This window comes from Egretta garzetta, unplaced genomic scaffold (genome assembly GCF_000687185.1).
Source record: "Egretta garzetta isolate BGI_Z169 unplaced genomic scaffold, ASM68718v1 scaffold458, whole genome shotgun sequence".
In the NCBI taxonomy this organism is placed as follows: domain Eukaryota; kingdom Metazoa; phylum Chordata; class Aves; order Pelecaniformes; family Ardeidae; genus Egretta; species Egretta garzetta.
In genome coordinates, this window is record NW_009260599.1 from 623,925 (window position 1) to 646,132 (window position 22,208).

Below are 22,208 nucleotides of genomic sequence, written 5' to 3' on the forward strand. Positions count from 1 at the left end.
AGTGTTAGGAGTCACTACCAAACAGCAGGGCAGTTAAAAGGAGAGGGGAAGCATAAAAAAAGACTTTGTACTGGCAATTCAGGGATGTACTTCTTCCTTCTCCCCTAAGCTGTAATTTAGAGGGTGCAGTAACCATGGGGAGCCAGCGGCTGCCACCATAACATGATGAAGTTGCTCAGGATTCTGCTTCCACTCTCACAGAGGTTACTGAAATGGACAACTTGCTGTAAACTGTTTGCAGGCTGGCTAAACACTATCTTTCTGTGAAAACTGGCCCAGCTGACATTCCTCCTTCTGGTACACAAACAAAACCAAAAGAATCTTCTACCCAAAGAAGATTTTCACTGTATAACTGAGGAACATGTATTTAAGGAGAAGGCTGAAAGGACACAGGAAGCTGGGAACGGGCTGGGGTGGGTGAAGAGAGTGCAGTATCTAGCTTTGTAATGTCAGCATCGCCGTGACATCGAAGAGTGAAGTCCAAGGCTCAGACTGACAGCAAAGGATGCCCATTCTTTTCAAAACTCTGCTCGTTATCTCTGATTAGAAATCCTCTCCCCAGGGCAGGGGTAGGCCTCTGGACAGACAACTCATAGGACTTTCTTCCACGGGAGCTCAGTTTCAGCCAGCCAACTTGCAACCAAGCACACCTAAGTCTCAGAGAGGTGGGTACGTGAAAGGGAACACATTTACTGACAACAAGTTCAGTAGCACTGAATGGACCGCGAAAAAGACCTCCCCTGAAGGAAAAAGGGAAGGCAACAGTAATCAAGATGTAAAAGCTCTGGAGCCAAGAATAAACCCAACTCCCTCTGAGACTATGGAGACCATCCACTGCTGATACCCAGGATATTTCTGTGCCAGCTACAGGTCAGATATTGTATCTGATTCGAGTACAGCTTCTTTTCATCACCTTCTCATTTCACTGACTGCTTTTCACCTTTCACAGCCTTTCTTAACTTCCTACCATTCATAAGCCTACTCCTTTAATTTAAAATTCTGGAGCAATATGATATAGAGAATAAAATTATTGTAGTAACACGCATAGTATGTTGAAGTATATTATATGTTGACACACATATTTTGAAGTATATTATACACTGAAAAGCAAACAATTAAGTAGCAGTGTGAATGCTGCGTTTATTATTGCTTTATCGCTTTGAGATTTATCAATTTTGACCAGTTTACAGGAAAAACATTCTTTTCTTCATAAGACAATTTTGTCAACTCAGGATGTGGCTTGAAAAATCTAGGTATATCCTTTCTGGTCTCTGCATCAGCTTCAGTACTGAAGACTTTAGAACACAGTAAGCACTTCCCTTGATAACAAATGAGCCAGAGTAGATTTCAGCTCATTCTCCCATAGCTGTGTAAGAGCTCTTGTGCTGGCCAGATCACAGTCATTTTTTTATATCATCTACAGAATTGCAATGTAAATTTAATGAACTATTAAAATCCCACAATCCAATGCTGAATATAGAGCAAGATATTGTCCATTTTAATTGATTATACTGGCTTAGTGTTTTACATAAAAGGTATGGCGTTCTTTTCCCGCGGGAATGATATGCCCAGCCACGCAGCAGCATCTGACCTTTGCTCAGGTAGAATCTTCTCTACTCTTGCTGGTATTTGCTCGTTGCTGGAGCCATCTGACTCTTCATGGGAACAAGAGCTCTCAGCCACAGGCTGCCATCCTGCCTGTGTACCTGAGATTATAACCTTCAATCAGCTTCACTGTCACCCCATGGATTCCACTAATCTTTATATCATATTGTTCCAGCTCCTTCACTAAGCATTTCTTGCTTCTTATGTTCATTTTCTTTCTTACATTTTTACCCAAGTGTTTTTTTTCTATTTGTAAACCTTTTTTATTTCAAACAAGAGTTTAATTCTTTCTGCTAATGACAATAAGTGCGCAAACAGATTGGATTTGTCTGCTTGAAACAAGCAACATACATGACAGTAAGATGGAAAAGGGAAAGATAATCTCAAAATCCAGTCACATTTTTGAGTAGCTGGAAACATTTTAATCTTGGTTCTACTATTGACTTGTGTTCACATCTCTGGTCAAATGACTTGATTTCATTTCAGTGCTTTGGCTTTGCTCCCTCCTGCAGGTAAATGGAACATTTGAGGGTGTACGTAATGTTATCTGGTATAAATTTTGTGGAACATAAACTTCATAACAATTTATTCTTTCTTCCTTACAGAAACCTAATTTACAAAATGCACATGAACTGCTAGATCCCTAGCAATCTGAATTTGACTACTTGCTCTTGTGCTGAATACTCCTGTATGACCTTGATCAAACTACTCCCTGAGCCGCAGGTAGAGCAGGGACAGCAGTAGCTCCCACTCTGCTACTGCTGGTCAGTTGGAGCGCAGCTCTACAATTCATGCTGCATGTGAGATCAGGGTCACTGGAATTCCTTATTGCCTCAAATTTTCTGGGTGAAGGGCTTGTCCCTGCTCCAGACTGTTACCGTGCTGTTGTAAGTAGGCAAATAGTGCACTAAAACTCTTAGAGCAATCTGTTCAGTGAGGCTTTGGAGGAAAATGCGTGCTGGTTTTGACCCTGACGCATTTATTCTGTGCATGAACAAGGATTCCAGGACTATCAATCACATGTCTTCTGAAAAATCATAAAATCTTCTTGTCTTTCAAAACAGTATGAAAAGACATTCACAAGCATCAAGATAACCTTTCTGTTCCCACAGCAGAACCGCTGCAATCCACAGTGTGTACTGTGGTATCACCCCCATGGAAAAGTAAAACCAATCACTGTAAACTATCATATCCCTAAGAAAGCAAGCCCTGGATTTGTATTAGCAGCAATACAAGAGGCCCTCAAAAGATTATGCTAAAATGGTCTAGAAAAATCTCTTTAACGATCTCATATCCACTCGCACCTAGTGCCAAAAGCTGTATTTGGCACATGCTGTGTTTTTAATCTCTTCGTATACTTCCTCCAGCAGCAGAAAAAGGAAAACCAAACAAAAAACTCCCATCAATGAACAACTCAAGGGACGAAAAAAACTGATCCTATCTTCTTCAAGAAAATCTGTTAGTTGTGAGCTTTGTATTTCACATTTCACTTAACGCTGGCTGTCAGTCCTTACTGAACTAGCCTTCCTTTCCCTCCCTCCAACACGTTTCCATGTTTTCACAAGATCAGCGGGACAACACAACTACAACCCCACCGCTTCCCCGCCAGCAGGACCCCCACCCCGCCATGCTGATGCCCATCATCCCACACTCCTCTACTGGAGCCAGGCTCAGCCTGTGCTGAGGGTTAACCCAGTCCCGCAGGGTCAGCAGGTGGGAAGGGCACTGCACAGGGAGGAGGCCCTTTGCTGCAAAGACTATCCCTAAAAGCATTATTCCCCTAAAGGTGTACAGATCACGATCCAGATCAGGGAGCCTTGCCTGGACCGTGGCCTCTGCTGCAGTATGCTAGCAGAGAGACGGTCTGGTACAGGAGGGTCCCTGGCTACTGGGGACCTGGATGGGGCAGACACACCAAGTTCTGCCTGCTAGCCCACAAACAGGATATATATACACCCCAGGAGACATACCGACGAGAGCGTGTGCGCCTTTGCACACCTCCATGAGCCCTAACAACTTGTCTTTGATTTCCTTCACAGACCTGCCTTGGGTTTAACCTTGGCTGACAGCCAGGCACCCGCCCCAGCCACTCTCTCACTCCCCCTCCTCAACAGGATGGGGGAGAAAATAAAATGGAACAGCTCGTGGGTCGAGACAAGGACAGGGAGATCGTTAATTACCAATTACCATCACAGGCAAAACAGACTCGACTTGGGGAAAATTAATTTAATTTATTGCCAATTAAAAATCAAGTTAGAGAGGAGAAGAAAACAGCCAAAACTAAAACCACCTTTCTACCACCCCTCTTTTTACCAGGCTCAACTTCACTCCTTCATTCCTGACTCCTGTATCTCCCCCCTCCCCCGAGCAGCGCAGGGGCATGGGGGGCTTCGGTCAGTCCACACCAGCTCCTCACTGCCTCCCCTTCCTCCTCATGTTGTCCCCTTACTATGGCATGGGGCCCTCTCCATGGCGTGCACTCCTTTAGGAACAAAATGCTCCAGCATGGGTCCCCCACAGGCTGTAGCCCCAGCGGGGACCCTGCCCCAGCGCCCACAGGCCACAGCTCCCTTGGGAGGCACCCACCGGCTCCGGAGGGGGCTCTCCAGGGGAACCTCTGAGGGGGGCACGGCTGGAGCCCTCCTCCCCTCGGGGCTCGCAGGGCTGTTTCTCACACATTTCCCCTTGCCGCTGGGCAATGTTTTGCCCTTTCTTAGCCGCACTTTCCCCAAGGCGCCTGCCTGTGGCTGAGGGTCCCGGCTGTGCCCTGCGGTGGGGCCGCTGGAGCTGGCTGTGTCCAGCTCGGGGCAGCCCCGGCCTCTCCTCACAGAGACCCCTGCAGCCCCCACCAGCCCTCGGGCACAAAACCCCAATACAGGTCCCTACTTCAGCCTAACTAATAACCCTCATTGCTTAACTCATTATTATTTCTGCTTCTTTACAAGGCTGAGACGAACACAAGATGCATCTCTCTTGGCCACAAAGCTCGCTCTCCTTTCCCACCAGACCTTCATGTGTCGGGTTTTTTTTTTTCCAGTTTCTGCCCAGATGCTGGCCCAGCACCCTTGGAAAGCCTACAAAGGAAGCTAAACAAACCTGTGGTATTTCAAGGCAATGGGGCAGATTTTCTGCAAACAAGGGTCGATATATGAAATGCTCCGCCAGCAGCCCACAGGTGCTTATACCCAGATGAACAGCGAAAGCCAACTTCAGCACTATGAGAGGTGAGATCTTTTCCTGTGGCTTCCTAAACCAGATGCATCTTTTCTTTAAAACTAATTTTCTGCCTATTTTTATTGCCATTCTGTCATGTTAAATTTAGGTATCAGATTTTAAGGAAAGAATCATAGGTTTTTAAGGGAAAACGTTCTGTACAAAATACAGAAAAGGAAATTAAAAAAAATAATCTCAATTTCCATTAAAGGGTGATTATTTTTTTTTCTTATTACTCCATCCGAGTAAGAATTAATGGCTCAGGCACATTCCCTGCATATCCTAACATTTAGCAATGAAGTCTCTATAGAAGATGCCACAAAATAACACAGAGCTGTAGGGCATCCGCACTTAGCTACAGCAGCATCGCAGAGGAGGTAATGGCGAAAGAGGCATTTGTGCCTAACTAGGACGAGACATTAGCTCTGCTATTTAAAAAGTTTAAATCTGGGTTCACACAGGTCTGAAGATCTCCCGATAGGTCCCAACAGAACAGTAATAGTTTCAGCTGGTCTGAACATTAATCTTCATGACGAACAAGGGGATAATAGCCTGTCCTGTAACACTCAGGGGACAGATAGAAGACCTGAAACTGAAGATGGTAAATTTTTCCTGTGTCTCTCAGGCCCTATTCTGTGAATGGTTCCTCTTTTGAGTGATTTCGCTGAATACTTGGGCAGTACAGAATTATTATTTTTTTCCATGGGAGTGCAGATTTTCAGAAAGAAGTCTTGAATTTATACAATTTGTTTCTAAGAGGCTGGAGATATATTGAAGGAAGTAGGTTAGTATCTTGGACGCCAATTTTCCTTTTCATAGTAGGTTCAGTATTTATAGCAGGTAAGCTAAACATAGCCTGAATAATGTCAGCTTACACCCATTACAGAATCTATTTTATTTTTCTACACTGTCCTCTAGACCATATAAATTTAGCCATGCACTTAAAAAGAAATGAAGCATGATTTCTTAAACTGGAGGCGCTTGTGAAGCTGTAAACGTTTTATGCTCACATTTAATTTGCACAAAATAATGAGCTTTAATTGTTCGGTGCTTAGTTGTTTAAAAGGGAAGCTCGATGGGTTCTACAGGCAAGTTGAAGAGACCATCCCCCCCGAGTCTCCTCCTCAGCAGTGACAAAGTCAAATTAAAAGGTAGCTGATTAAAAAAAGAACAACATGAGCATCAGAACTAGCAAAGCCCGGCTGCCAGTGCAGCTCTGCTATGAAAACCCTCCAATCCCTACCTCTGTTGAGTTTGTGCTACTGCCTTTTTTCACAGTGGGAATACTGTAGGGGCCTTTCAGGTATTACCAGACTGCTTCATTTTCACAATATTTGTGAAGAGTTAAATTACTGTAAGCTCCTCTGCCCCTTCTTGAACACTGCTGGTGTCGGCCAAGAGGTCCAGAGCTAAAGGTCGGGGAAAGTCAAAGGATCGCAGAATACAATGAGGCCTCAGGGGTACAGGCTAAACCATTTCTATGTAGCACCAGCCACACACTTTTACTTTGCCACAGTCTTAATACCTTCCTCTCCCCTCTGCCCCGATCCTCCCTTCTATGTAAGGAAAAGAAAAAAAGAGAAAGACCCACTGCAGCTTCAAGAGATTTGACCAATATTACAATCTCACTGTTTCTCCTGACCATTCAATTGCCATACAATGTTACAAAAAGGGAGAAAATGTCATGGGGGAAAAAAACAAAAACAAACCACAAAACCAGTAAGGAAGTGTTCTTATATGCACTGCTTAGGTTAAATAAGTTTCCTTGAACAGGATAAAAAAAGAAGCCACAGAAAAAGGTTAATTCGTTGATTCACTGACTTCTTGAAGGACAAGTTTATGAAGTTATAAAGTTGTTCTCTCTCTAAAGCCAGTGCTTCTACACTCATAGATGTAGAAAACTGCTACAGGTTTTTCTGAAATTATCTCACCAATAGTCAAAAACCTGTCATTTATTCTTGACAAACATATCCATTTAGTAGGAAGAAATCATATTTGATATGTAAAAAATGCCCTGATTATTCTAACCTGCAGTTAAAATTTGCTGTATCAGCATGATTTTCTTAATATGCTTAATTATAAACTTACATCCTATTAACTAAACAGAATTTAATAAAAATACTCATAACTTACAGGAGATTTCATAAAACCACAGTATTCACGTGTCAAGCAGAAAAAAACCCAAATAAACCAAGTTAGTTATGAAAATCTCGGGCAACAAACTGAGCTCTCAGTCCCTGAACTGCAGAGAAATTCCTGGTGTCAAAACCTATGGCTGTTCCAAGATTTCCTGCCTCAACATCCACCTCCAAGACTCTGTCAATGCAAGCATGACAGTCTTTTGAGAATCGTGGTATGCCGGTGCAGGCCGACCACTTTCCCAGCGTGGAGGCAGTGGTTACAACAGCAATAGCTACTATCAGGCAAGCTGTGCTCCTGTAAAGCAGAGGGGGCTTGAGGGGGGAGGAGAATCCCCTCTCCTATCAAAAATAGTTACAAACAGGGCAAAACTGCTTGAAGGACAAGTTTATGAAGTTATAAAGTTATTTATAAAGTTATAAAGTTATTATCCTATCAAAAATAGTTACAAACAGGGCAAAACTGGTGGTTACAAAGGGAACAGTAAATTGCCTGCAGTAACCTCACGTTCTGTTTCAAATATATTTAGCCTTTGACTAAGTTGAGAGAACGGTAGCTGGTTTCCTTATTAGCTTCCAGTCTTGTTAATGAGCATATCCCTGATCTCACCCATCCCCTGAACTGCCTAAATAAACAGTATTTTTTCCCCTTGTTCTTACGCCCCTCGTCCCCAAGCTTGATACGGGGTTTATGTTTTTTAATGAAACAAACAAAAATCAATGCATTCTCCAGAAATCCCACTCTGCTTCTGCTTTTTTCTTTAAATTATCTTCATAGACGAAATACAAGCCCCAGTATAGTATACAAGGACTACATAAGCAAATCTCTCAGGATGTGAGGCACTGTGCTCTTGCAGACACCCATTTTGCATGAAATTATTCAAACACAAATATATTCAGTGTGTCTTGATGCCCACAGCTATAGTGGAACAGGCGCTGCTTCCTTCACGTGAAATGAGGGCGTTTCTCTTTGGGAACCGGCAAGTTCTGGTATCCTGCATTACAAGACATGTACTTTGCCATACCTTTACAATGGAAGCCTTAAAATAATTCAACAGTAAGAAAGATGGGTTAGATACTGCATTCCTGGAAGGTGGATTTGGACCTTAGAGTCAGAATAGTCAACACTCAAGGATATGTCTGTACACCCTACAGGAGGGATTTACTCCTATTGAAAGGTATTAGGAAATGCTACATTTTAGAAGTGGGAATTAATGGGAAACATTTTAGATCCATTTGTTTCTTTCTGACAGGAAAGGTTTATGAAAAGGATTACTATTAATAACTCAGGAAAACCTTTTGATACAGCACTTGACAGTATAGAAACCTTTTCATTACAGGTATTTAACTTCCCCTAGAATATATCTCATTTGCATTTTCTATTCTCTTCCTGTGAGGCATTAAGAATTAAAACTCAATGGTGCCACCAAAACTGAACAGGTTCATTCTCTAGCCCTACCTCCTATATGGAATTTGGAAATAGAGCCACAAACTTCAGGGTCCTTGTAAAAGCTTCACACTCCTGCTCCATGCCAGCTTTGTTATCTTGAAGACTGCCTCTACCCCTGTTTATGGTATTTAGTTACTTCTCTCTTCCCAAACCCTGGTAATGGCTTGTCATCATTCCTAGGCTTTTGTTTAAAAGCCACTCCCGCTACTGTTCTGGGTCCCCAAAAGTTTTCAGAAATGAAAACAAGTAGTGATACGGCATGAAATTACCAACTACTAATGTGAGCAGCAAAATTACAATTCAGTCAGGAACTGAAGCTGATAAATTTACCGTTACAAAAATGTCACGTCATCAGGAATAACCTCAACCAACAGACAAAACCAAAGCTAAGGCAAACAGGGCCCGGTACTTGCAATAATTATACCCTTTCTACATGGGACTGCTCTTTGTGTAAAAAACTATTCTCTTTTAATGTATTTTCTGATTTTCGCCTTATTTTCTGTTTTCCTTCAGGGCCTTTTTCTTTGTGTAAAGACAAGCCAGAGAGTGCTTAATAAGCTGTTTGAACACTGCATAGCTGAAGGTGGTACATGAACATCACTTCACCGTCTTCTCTTCAGCAATGTATAAACACAGGACTTCACTAACATTATGCTTAGTTTAGCCTCCTGCAACAGAAAAGAAAGTGGACTGATTTGACACGTTCTTTAAAAGGGCAAAGAGAAGAATGCTTGCATTCACTTAAAACAAGTAATATCCTAGACTGCTGACAGATTGAACCTTTAAAGTGTAATTTTAAAATGGAAATGTTAGTATAGTACCCCTTTACTGCAAAGGGTTTTTAGGAAGAGTTGGGTTGGATTTTTTCACTTTTTCATATTGACACTGAGGCTTTTATCAATTTAAACACACTAACATTAAACCACTAAAAGGCATGTAGGTTTCAATAAAATTCATTTTTATATCTTCATCCCATATAACCAAATGAGCTGCTTTAACTTTTTTTTTAAGCAGAAAAGATAATAAAGTTAAATGAAAAGTCCCAGAGCTTAGCTTTAAGACTAAATGGTATTTTAGATGAAACAGTTAAAGAAAGCAGAGTTTGTAACTCTGAGATAAAGATAATGGCTTAAATCTATCTTTACGTTATGAGGATTCTTCTTGGAGCTGCATAATTGATAAACAGACTTCCACTTCTCACTGCCGTAAGCTGCTATGACCTGCCTGTGAGTGAGACCAGGGACACTTAAAGAAAGAGCACTTGATGAAGACTGGGAATTGGAGGATCATCCCCAACTGTACCACTAGCATGCTAGGAGAGTGTCGGCAAGTTGCTTCTGTACTTCTGCTTTCCAATCTGCAAATCAAAGATAATACTGTTCACTTCTAATGCAAGAACTGTTGATCTCTAAATAAGAGATATTGTAAGCATGCCTATATCTTGCTTGTTCAGTTGGTTTCTTGACATAGCTGGCGTTACAAGAGAGAAAATTAAGAACAGAAAGTAGTACCAGACAGAAATTACTGTAAATAAGTTTATTGGAAGGTCTTGTAATGAAGAAAGGAGAGTACTCACCATAACCACAGAATGGATGAAATGGTGATTAAAGCAGTAAAGCAAAATGTGCACACCTAAGTGTTCAATAGACCATAAACAACATAAAAGAAACACATGGCAGAAATAAAGACAGAGTTATTAAGACATTAAAAAAGCATCACATAGGGCCAGGAAGGTATACTGCTAGGAAATCTGTGCGTTTATATACATACATGCACGTGCATGTGTGTGCATGTATACTCACAGTCATGCAGAAAGAGAACATCTAACAGCCTTTAGATTGGAAAGAAACTTCAGGAGTCAGATTCTGTTGGTGGTGCTTCACTGCTTCACCCATCCAATACAATGCAATTCACAAATTAATTAGGGCTGTGGAGAGGGAAAATTAAGACTAATTCTAGCTTGCAAATATAAAGGGTACTGCTTGTTCTAACATTCACTGCAGTATGTAATTATAAATACATATAATTAGGTGACTTAGATATTACAAAATGACCCCAATGCTGCTTTCTGCATGACTTGGCTATGCAACCAAAATACGCAATGTAAACCAGAAATGTATGACCCTGAGGATTCAGAAACTATTCTAAGAGTTTTTATTTGAGACATAAGGAAAAAACAGTTATGAATTTGGCTAATTATTCTAGAAGACAGAATTACTGCTGTTCATACCGAACAAGCAGTTCAAGAACTAACAAGGTGATTTTTTCTCCCAGATCTGTGTCTCAGTTGACTGTCAACTACAATTGCATCTTTCCTTGTGGTAAAGGCATTCCTAAGGCCTCTTCTCAACAACCAGTAAAATCTAAACTAACTTTGCAGCCTTTTCGCTAGTTATCTATCTCACCTTCACTCCCACTCAGGTGACCTCTAAGAAAGCTGTTCAACATGATTGCCTTTCAGTACTCCATTCCTCTGTTCAAAAGTTGTTTGTTCAAAAGCTATTTGGGAGAGTAGGAAGGAAGATGAGGAGGAGGACAGAGGCACAGAGACATGGAAAGTAAATTACACAAACTTAATTAATTTGAAACAAAATACTGGCCCCATACGTTCATGTGAACTCAAAAACCTCCTTGACATAGAACTTCCATAGAGGTGACTGATAGATCAGAGTAGAAACTTTATCCATTCAGTAGAGCAGATAAATGATAACTTATTCTCTAACCAACGGAGGAACATCTGTTTCAAATACCTCAGCTCCTCACAGACAAACTATGCCACAGGATTGTGGATCCATGGTATGCATTGAATGTAATTAATTTCCTAGCTTAACATACTGCTACTGAGAAAAAGCAGCAAACACAGCATGACTGTGGTTTTTTTTTTTATTTTTTTTTTTAAGATACTAAAGAGATACCTTCTCTGTTTAGTAACTTCAACTATAAATCTTGGGGAAACAGATTTGTAGGGTCTCTTTGTCATATTCCTCTTTGACAAGTGCTCTGGATAAGCTGGACAGAGTGGGTAAAAACCAAAGCTGGAGACATATTTATTTTTCCTGGAACAGGAAGACATATTCCACCTAGTCCACACACAGCTAAAAGGAAAGCTTTTATGGTATTTTTTCCAGAAGGAAAAAAAAACCCACATTGTGATATGCAAGTTTGTACTTCAGGCCAAAAATGTAAATGCAGATGAAGAACCCCTTCTCTATCCACTTCTAGTTTTCAGACCCTGGACCTTCCTTTCTTCTCAGGTGTATGTACTTCCCAGGTGACCACAGAATTCAATGACAGCTTTCTTCTCTGAAGGGATTTGCATTTTCCTCAAAGATTTTAGGTCTATGGCTTGAACAGTCTGTTTTTTTACCACGTGACACCTTTTATACCAGAATGTTACCCATAAAGACGCCTAAATTAAGTGCAAATTTAGATACTTAAAGAGGCTTTATTATTCAGAGAAGCTAAGCCACTGCATCCATAAACTGAAGCTGCTATATGTTGCAAGTGCTCAGAACCTGTGTTATTGGGGGGCCAGGCATCAAGCTAAGCACTGCATTATCAGGACATCCAGAAGAATCACCAGGTCTCCTACTAATGAATTATACCTAATTCTTCTGAACAGAGAGCAAATTGGAACCCAAAGCAGTAATTTATACAGTTGTGATACAGTTTTGGGTTCCATTTGCTTAAGTTTCATATATTTGCCTAAGTTGAATCAATGACTTCTTGAAAATTCCTTATGTCAGAAAATGCAAAAGACCAAAAATAGAAATGTATGCTTTAGCTAGTGTGCATGAATCAGCTGACAGCATCTGATTATGTTTTATGGAACAGACACTGTAAGCAAGAAGCAGCTAGGATTTAATGAACATGGTACTTAAGTTTTAGAAACCACATCTGTGTTCCTTCTTACACCTCTGAAAAACTCAGATTGTAGTTAAAGCAAATCTTACATGTAACAGCATGAAAATATCACTGCACTGAAATCTTCGGTTTGGTGCATTGGCATGAACTCTAAATACTTACTGCAATTACACTCTGGCTTGTACTTTACAAAATATCAAAGATTACAATGCAGTATCTTTTAATCAACTTAACAGGGCTTTACCTAGGAGAGTGATCAAAGAATTCGAAGTTTTACAAATAGGCTACTTATTCTTGAAACACATCTGTAGCTGTCATGTTCCCATTGCTTTTATTTTAAAAACACATTGATTATTCATTATAAAACCTCTTGTGATAGCTTAAAAAAAAGTCCCTCTATGGCAATAGCTGTGATTTGATAACAAACCGAATCCAGGAACCACTCAAATTCTCCTTCATTCTAAGGGTAATTCTATTAAGAGGGAAGCACCCTACTTGCCAAAGTCAAAACAAATCCTACGCTGTTCCTACAGCACTCATTATCATTCGTGTCCTAGATGGCAAGACACCCCTCCGTGCTCTTGTGATGATAACTTACAGGGGAAAAAAAAATGAACTATCATATAAAGAGTTTCCTGGCTCACAACCAGACAGATAAGAGAAAAGTATGGAGAAACCCCCTCATCTCTGTCTATACTGATGGGGAAAAAATACTGACGAACACCAGTATGTATTGAGGGCAAAAAGAGGAGACGCAATTGCAGATAGGTATTGTGTGACAGCACTCTGAAATGTCCCATGGACATATACTTCCTTTAGAAGATGAAGACATTTCAAAATAGCTTAAACAAAAACTGGTGAATTATTTACCAGCCTGGAGTGAGGAGAGAAGAAAGAGGGAGTGGTATTGGCATTTCCATCTCTTACTGCTTTGTTGGAGAACAGCGATCTCAGGAAGTCGGGCAACTTTCCTATCCTGCTACAATGAAAATAGGAAAAGAGGAGGTTTACACATCTCCTTCCATCTTGTGCTGTTGTTTTCATTTTCTCACCTGAGTCTTGCCCTCACTGTTGGTAAGAGGATGCAGCAGCTGTTCCCTCTCAATTCCTTTCACCCCTAAGTACAGAATGGAGGAGAGACCTCAGCCCTCATGAACGACTGCTTCATGGGAAGGAAAGGGCAACAATCCCAAGAGCACATCTGCCATCGACTCATCATGTTGGAAATTCGCAAGGAATTTTACCCTCGCATCTCAGAGAGACGAGACAAGCGGGCCTCCGAAACCAAACTGTGGAAGGGGAGGGGGAAAGCTGCCTTCTTTGCCTTTCCAATGAAACGAGCAGCTGACAACTCCATATGGCTCCTTTTAAGTTTAGTGCTCTGCTTGCTCTGCAGAGGTCCCCTTTGATTCCAGGGGAACCTTTTGCAGAAGGAGGTATTGCTTACCATATGTAATGTTGGCAGGATAAGATTGCACCTCCTGTCTCATCTTTGGGGTGGTAGAGGAAGGAGATGAACGTCAAGGCTCAGTGTGCCAAGACTTGAAAATATATTTACATGCCAAAGCGGGACTCTTGCTTTGAACACCAGCCACAACAGCTCTTCTGCTCTTTAGGTAGTTCATTAACAGAAATCAATACAAGCTGCCTTTTAAGAAAGCCAATGCTTGTTCGTTGACACACTGTGTAATTCCATCTAGCAGAAGCATCAATGCTTACAAGGTGTGCAGTAAATTATGGCAAAACCACAGAATGGCAAAGCTACAGAAAATATTGTTTCGTTTCAGTGCAAACTTAAAACATAAACCAAAATACATTGAGAGGAAGAGTAATTACTAAGAACCAGAGACAAAAAAATGTGTCGCCTTTACCTGGAGGCCCTTCTTCTCTATCTTTTTCTGGAGTATCTGAAGGCACTTGGTGAAATCTGTGAGCTCCTGATCCATGGTCTCAATTAACTCACATCCCTAGTGAAGAAGCAGCAAAACAGAGTGAAAAAATGTCAGTCATCTTCCATTTCAAGAACTAATGCTGTCTTTGGTGAAGTTAACTTCAGTCAACAACTCTTAACGTCTCTGCATGGAGATGCAGAACTAAGAAAAAGACTATTGTCCTCACAGAGCCCAAAGACTGTAGGTTCCAGCTGAACAAATTATTATGAAACAACGGTCTGATAGGCACAGGAGTAGATATTCAAAACCCGTGGAGTACATTTGTGGGTTTGGATAAGCATGTTCTGACAATGCTCTGCTGGATGGACAAGTTCTGGTGTAGTGAGACCTGGGTGATCAGTAACTTCCAGGATCAGGCTCCAGGAAAATGACTGTCCTCTCTGGTGCTACAGTTGACTATGTTTCTGCTACATATATTCAAATGTGTGTAACTGTAAGCATACAAAAGTGTCCACACTTTCCGGAACCAGTGCAGTTGTACTAGTTAATTTGCAGTGATACGATGACAATTTCCTTACAGTGGGGTCATATGGATGAAAGCAGGTTAAAGTGGAGAAGAGCAGGAGTTCAGATTTCTTAATTGAGAGCTAAAGCAATTCCTAAGCCTTTGATGAAAAGCTGAGTAAGGAAAAATGGAGTATATCTACCACATAAAGTCACTATTCAAAGAGGATTTAAGGATACAAAATACCCAATGCAGCATCGTAAATTAAAATAAGAACCATGCACGCTGGATTTCGAGGTTCCCTCTCCTACCACTTCAAGGTCCCCTTAAAAGGCTCCCAGCTTTGTCTTTATCTGACAGATTTTATGTCTCTGCTATACACAATAACAGCTGATAAGAGAAAAGCATTCACTCTACAGAATCTTTGTATGTGTGCCTATGTGTATAAAGTACATTATTTTATTACATCAGAAAAAAACCCAAAATGTTAAAGTTGCCTCTACCTTAGTGGTAAAAATAAAGGTATGGAAGACAAAATTTCTCAGATCAGTGCATGGATGGAGTTTAGTGGATTGCATGCAACAAAATAATGAGACTCCAATAGGAAGACATACACTATTGCTGAAATGCTTCCCCGCACAGCCAGAACGCATATAAAATGAAACAAAACCATCATGCAGTAGGGGATTTGGATGAAGTGGAAGAGGTAAGGGAGGAGGTAACAGCATGCTTTTTTATTATACCTCTTCTCCTCCCTCCTCAAAAACTTCTGAAAGGAAACATGGTCAAAAGCAGTAGCCTTTCTGATACCTGATACTGCTCTAAATACTTTTTCAAGTAGTAATAACAGGCCCACCAAGCTGAAGCATCATACAGCTGCAACAGCACGTGTAACCAAAGACCTCCCTCGCAGAAGCGATGCTGCTGCCACCACGAAGAGGCTAGAGAAAACACAGCTGGAGCCTGGACTCAGTGCTACGTGTCAAACAATTTGAAGAGCTGCCACTCTTCACCAGGAAAGGCTGAAACATAAAATTGGCAGGGGGAGAAGGGACACCAGCCATCTGGAGTCTGTAATGAACACGCGAGTTGTGCAACGCCAGCCAGAGACACCAAGGGAGCCCAAGAAAGGTATAGGGAAGTTCGGGTCCACCCAGAAAGCTCACAATTGGATCTGAAAACTGCTGAAGGGAATTTGTTAATCAAAGCCACTCTAAATGAAAAGATATCTCAGTCACTAAGAACGGCGTGCTCTCAGACAGTCTTGTTACCGGCATTGATAGTGGCAAGAGAGACCAAGCTGTGAGAAACCATGAACAGACAGAACCTCCCCAGTCTTTCACAATCAGCCTTTGAACAGCACGAGAACGTGACAGATGAAGACTAAATCAACGGCAGGGACAGCTACTGCTGAGCATGGGAGAAGAGACAGAACTTGAATTACCAGCTCTTAAATTAGCAGTAGAGAAGGAAGGTCTTTTATCTTTTGCCAGGGCCATTCCTTGGCTTCACAGCGCTGGCAGAAGTGGTTTATAGGTACCAATTTATAAATAAAAGATTTAACCCCCACTCTCCCCCAGCACTCTGAAATACTTCATCCTGCAGTCACTAACGCCTGATCTCCTCCTTGGACAGTCAGGTTTTGACAGTTGCAGGTAGGCTGCAATTCCGCTGTCCACCCAGGGAAGACCAAATTGTCTGGTTTTTATTTTTATTTTTTTTTTTAAGTCATGTTCTACAACAGCTTAAATTATTATTTATTATTTTATGCTTTCTACTATTAAAAACATCTCACTTGAGGTTAGTTCTTGTCTAACTTCTCAGGATGTTCTTTGGTAAGAAAAATATTTCAGAGCAACTGCAGGTCCTACACCAAGGCAAGATAATGTCAGCATGGTGGCTGGAGAGCACCGTATGTCATTTACTGCAGCTCCAGAAGAAAGCCGTGCATGATGCACCCCACACAGACATCCTACGTTCAGCCCTGCTACTGTCTTTTGCACAATAAAAGGCCTCAAATACAGATCACAGAAATGCAATCTAAAGGTGTAAATGGGACGTCAAATGCACAGTTCATTAAAGGTAGGTTACTGTACCAGTGACATTGATACCAGGAGGGTACTGTGGCAGCAGCAGTAACTAAAAAACGAAACCTGGCTTAACACTGGTATCCTGAAACTGTTTACTCACCGTCTGCACCTTTGACACTTTATACAAGTACTGCTGTAAATCATACTGAAAAATGTTGACAGAGTGCCACTATTAACGCCACCACCTCCTTCAAATTAAACTGTGATTTCTCATTCTCTGTCCACATCAAGCAGATAACCAGTTCTGGAATTGGCAGAGATTTTAGATCTGCTCCTTTTGCCACAACGGCAAAGAGACTGGAGTGGCCAGACCATACTGGGAAGAGGACAGGCAGCAGCACTCACATCTTCCTGCATCTTTACAGCCTTGCTGGAATTGATGTCTGTGCAGTTCATGTTCACTGGTGGTAAGAGAGTTCTAGATAAATCTGTTGCTCCTGACATATCAAATCCAATATTTTATACCACAGAGTTGGATGACAATTCAAATGCAGTTCTTGTCAACCTTCACCATATTATTCCCGAATGACAAAAATCTTCAAGGCAGAGCTCTCCGATGCAGCCAGGGTTTAATGAAAGGACAGTATAACAATTGCAAGAGAGGCAATAATGCTTGCAGTTTTATAGATACCTGCTCAACTTAATAACATTAACCTTTGGTAAGAAAGTTAAAAAGCCAAACAAATTTAACATTAGGAAAGGTTAGAAAAATCAATACCACACAGCAGGAAAGAAAACAATAGATTGCATCTGATGACGATATAACTTTGCTGAATGATAGGATGAGGTGCACAGAATTAGGCTTTGGCTGATAGCAGTCATGGGAGGCACATTGCTAAAGAAGGAGGAGTGTGCCAGACACACATAATAGGATTATTGAACCCTATATTTCAGACAGACAGTGAAATCAGACAGGCACTGAAATGTCAGTCTGAACATCTCAGCATTTCTCCCATTTTTAGAAATATTATGCATTACAGCATGTTGTGTGTTTGAAGAAAGCAGTGTGTAGCTGTCCATTCCTCCATGTCCTTATTAATCTCTTATTAAAAGAAAGTCAGGTTTGTTCTTTCTCTAATCTTTCTGAACATGAGAATATAATTAGGACAGAATACACAAAATAGCCTAATTTGTACTCTATCTCCAAGAGCCTCGAATGGCAAGCCATTCGAGTCTTTTGAAGCCTGTGTCTGGCTGTGCTCACTGAGTGCACCGGTGACGTCCAGTCCAGTCCTCCCATCGTACTGAGGCTCCATTTTAAGATATCAATCTCACCACAGATGCAGGAAAACCATATATCCTCAGGTTAAAAGAGAAGGGAAACAGCTTATAGAGCCTCTCAAAACCAAAGCACAGGCAAATAAAGTTTAAGGAACCTACATAAATTAATTTCTAAACACTCTCCTTCCCCTAGACCTCACCTGCTCGAACAGTAATGCACCCAGTCAATCCCAACATCTCACAGACCAACTGAGTGAGGGCTATAGATTCACAGAACTATTTCAGTTGGAAAGGACTTTCCAAAGTCACCTGCTCCAACCTCTCGCTCTGGGTAGGTTAGATTTGCTCAGGTTACTCAAGGCTCTTTCCAGTCCAGGTTGAGCATCGCCCAGGATGGATTCTCCACAGCTTCGCTGGGCAACCTCTTCCCAGTGCTTGACCACTCCTGTGGTGAAATTTTCTTTCTAAGTGTCAAACTGGGATCTCTTGTATTGCAGATTGTGAATGTTGCTTCTTTTCCTATCCCTGCTTACCTTAAAAAAGGGTCTGGTTCTGTCTCTCCCACTAGGAAGCTGAAGACAGCAATATGATCTCCCATTCACCTTTTCTTCTGGAGGCTGAACAGACCAGTTTCCCTAGCCTTTTCTCACACATCATGTGCTCTAGACTTCCCTAACACACATTTCCCTAACCTGCGCTGTATTGGCATGCAGTATTTCCATTTCAGAGAGCCTGAAGAGATCAATTAGCAGCAAGGAGGTAACGAATTCCTAGTTCTCTCTTCTTTTTAATGTAAATTTCTGGTCCAGAGAATTTCAGTCATTTAGCCCCTCTGGTATCCTCTTCCACTTTTGCCCACTCAGAGAATAACCCCAAACCTCCAAATTCTTCATACCAGCTGCAGTCACCTGAGTTTTTTGAAACCCCAAACATTTTCATACCCAAATATGCAGACAAATACTTTACACTCTGAATTTGTCTCAGTGCAGTTGATACTGAAAAACAACTGTAGGAAAAAGTATACATGGATCCAAGCAAAGTGCTGCTCTGGACCAGGCATCAATGAACAGAAAAGGACCACAGGGTCTGACTGCAGGTCTTGGACCAAGCCTAGCAAAGAAAATAAACATGTCGATGCATAATCAAACAAGTTTAACAGATGACAGCCATTATGTTCTACCACCTTGTCTATAATAGGAGGGTGGTGTTGTGAGACCAGAGCATTCAATCAGTACTGGAAAGAAAAAACCCACTAGTTTGGGCAACATTTCTTGCAGAGATGGTGATCACCTAGACAGTGGTCGTCCTTATTGCTGGCCTGTTTCACAGCTGATCCAAAACAACTCTCCCGGAATGGAAACCAAGTCTAGCATGGGATAAAGATGAAGCAAGCCAGAATGTCACATGAGGTTTCTGAAAACATTTAAAGAGACAGGATTGGAAAAAGAAAGAGAGAACAAGGACATCTAGCTTGAGCTACTGATAGGCATAAAAGCGGCATAGATTTCCTACAGGCCATAGGTTACTGGAGACTGATGTAGTTAAGACGGCACCAAAACCACAGAGCTGGTTTATCTCTGTGAATTAAAAACCAGCAGGAAATTAGTTAATTGAGTCTCTTTGCATTTGGGGAGTAGGATGCAAGTATGGAAGGCAAAGCAGTTAAGTTCACTGATTTCTTTTAGGAGTTTCAAATACCGTTGAACAACAAGTACTGAACAGCTTCTCTCTGATCAGCTTAATTGTATGAATCGCCTTTTGAATTTTGTAGTAGAGAACAAAACAAATATGTATAATTGGTGAAAATTATTTTTAATATTTAAGTAGCCAAAAATACATAATTAAGTGAAAATGCATTTTCTTTCAGTTTTTGGACTCAAATTAACTGGCTGCTTGGCATCAGTGCAAAGCTAACGCTGTACAGATTGCTTGGCCCTCAGTTTGACTCATCCAATTGCACATTAAGTGGCACTGCCATTCAGATTAACTAAAAGAATTTATTAATCATGTTGAAGCGTATGCACTGGAAGCCAAATAACTGAAATCCACACTCAAGTGAAAGCCCCATTACTGAAAAACAAACCAAGAATGTTTGGTTTTGACCATCACTTCTAACCTTATATAACACCACTTGATTTATTAAGCAAGTACTATGTGGTGGCATGAAACAAAACCAGTAAATATATGTAAACACATGCACACCTCCACAAACCAAAAGCTACATGAACTTGTCAAATTTGAGAAGTGTTAAAAAAAAAAAAAAAAGCACTCTGTAGTTGAAACTTTGACTGCAACAGCTGCAGCCTCTCCTCCCTTCCCCTATTGCTATTTTGATACTGTCTTTTTCAAAGTAAATAAAATGTTTCCTCTTTTTGTTTTTAATGAGGCAGCATGTGGCTTCTGGTGGAGGATAGCTTTTTTATACCATACATACGATGTTGAGATGGCAGCAATGAAAGAGTTGTTCTGCATTAATTAGGTTGCCCCCTTTCAAAAGAAAAGTCTATTGTTCACAAAATCATGGTAATTACTTAAAATGAACAAAATACGAGTCTGTTTAGTTGGTATTTGACCAATACCAAAGAAAGCCAACATGCCTTCTTTGCTACCTATAACGAAGTTAAAAACAGAAAGCCAAAGGTTTCTAAATCTAAGAAACCAAACTCAAAAAACCATCACAAACTTAAAACAAACAAACAAACAAAACCCAAACAGCACAGTTAACGTTCTATTTGCTGTATAAATTCCCAGTATTTATCTGTGCTGGAGCAAATTCGTCTGATTTATTAAGTTTGGTGAATGAAAGCAAACAGCTTAAATACTCACCCACAGGTCAGAAAGTGCAATAAAACATATATCACTGCAACATCTTTATCAGAAGATGACTAACGTCTTTTATAACTTTTACATAACCAAGCGGAAAGGTAAGAGCATTGCATGAGAAAACTGAGGAAGAAAGGGCCATCAGGAGCTGCAGTCTTGTATACACAACCCGTATCTCTCCATACCCATTTCTGGTGTTTAAACAGTAGACCTACATTTGTACAGCCCTGCGCAACCAAGACATGCTATTTCTCCAATCTGATGATTAAAACTGAGCACAGCACAGCAGTGACAGCCACCTGCTATTTTTGGATCTTCTCTGAAATTTCCCTTATGTGCCCTTCCTTGTCTGAAAAAAAAAGGTTCAGAGAGAGGAGTTTTAATTGATGGTCAGGCTCCCTCTGTAATCAGTACTGTGAAAAGCTTTTGTCTACCAAGCTGATTAGGCCCTTTGGATCCTAATCTATTGATAGGACTGATTATGGTACCTTGCTTTTCTTGGAAAGTAACTTGGAATCAGGAATTGCTACTCTATCTGTGTGCATTTATGTATGAAGATATGAGGTAGCTTGCGTAAGGGAAACCAGAGCGCTGGAACAGCACCAGTCTCTGACAGAAGGGAAGCATGTGCCACTGACTGTAGACAGCACGAGCCACAGCCCAGTCATGTCAATGAGAGTCTTTCCTGTTGACTTGGATGCGCTTTGAACCAAGACTAAGGACTGTATAATTTCTAAAATACTGTAACTACACTTAAACGTCTTAAAACTAATACTGTCTTTGGCACTCGCACCAATGACAATGCAGGTAAGAGTCAAGCACTCTTCTGAAATAAAGCAGGACACAGAAAAGCTGCCCCAACCACAAATCCTATGCCCTACGGAGCTGGAGAAATAGGGCACGGGGTATTCCTTGCCATTCAACCATTTGAGGTAGCTTTTATGAGGTGTGAGGGAGTGAGAGAGGCTGTCTGCATTTCAAATCCCACAACACAGTAACCAAACAGATTTTTGTGGGTTTGTTTCTTTGGTTTTTGTTTTGTTTTGTTTTTTTAAATTAAAAGGTCTTCAGGTTAACAGCTTTTGCTCTTTATCACGTAGGATGACAGCCACTTTAAAGAACTAAAGTTAATAAGCAGACACTGTATTTGAATCGACTTCAGTTTCCAGACTGATTGCCAATTCTCAAGAGATTCATCTCAAGGTAAAAAAAAAAACAAACAAAGAGAAAACAGCAAGGCTTGTACTGGGGTGTTTTCAAGGATTTGGGCTGGCAAATTTTAGCCAACTGAAACACTACCTTAATATGATCCTTTGCCAGCAACCTCGGGACCCAAGAGCACTGTGACTGTGAAAAATCCACAGAAAATAGCAAAAGAGATGTTAACCTGGGTGGCATAAAATTCCT

General features: G+C 41.0%; 1 protein-coding gene across 1 annotated transcript in view; it reads right to left on the minus strand.

The window, feature by feature from the left end:
• Positions 1-22,208, minus strand: part of TPK1 (thiamin pyrophosphokinase 1) — a 162,139-nt gene that overhangs the window by 111,336 nt on the left and 28,595 nt on the right. Inside the window, exon 3 of the mRNA XM_009644768.2 lies at positions 14,142-14,237. Coding sequence (XP_009643063.2) covers positions 14,142-14,237 — 96 coding nt within the window. The remainder of the gene's footprint in view (positions 1-14,141; positions 14,238-22,208) is intronic.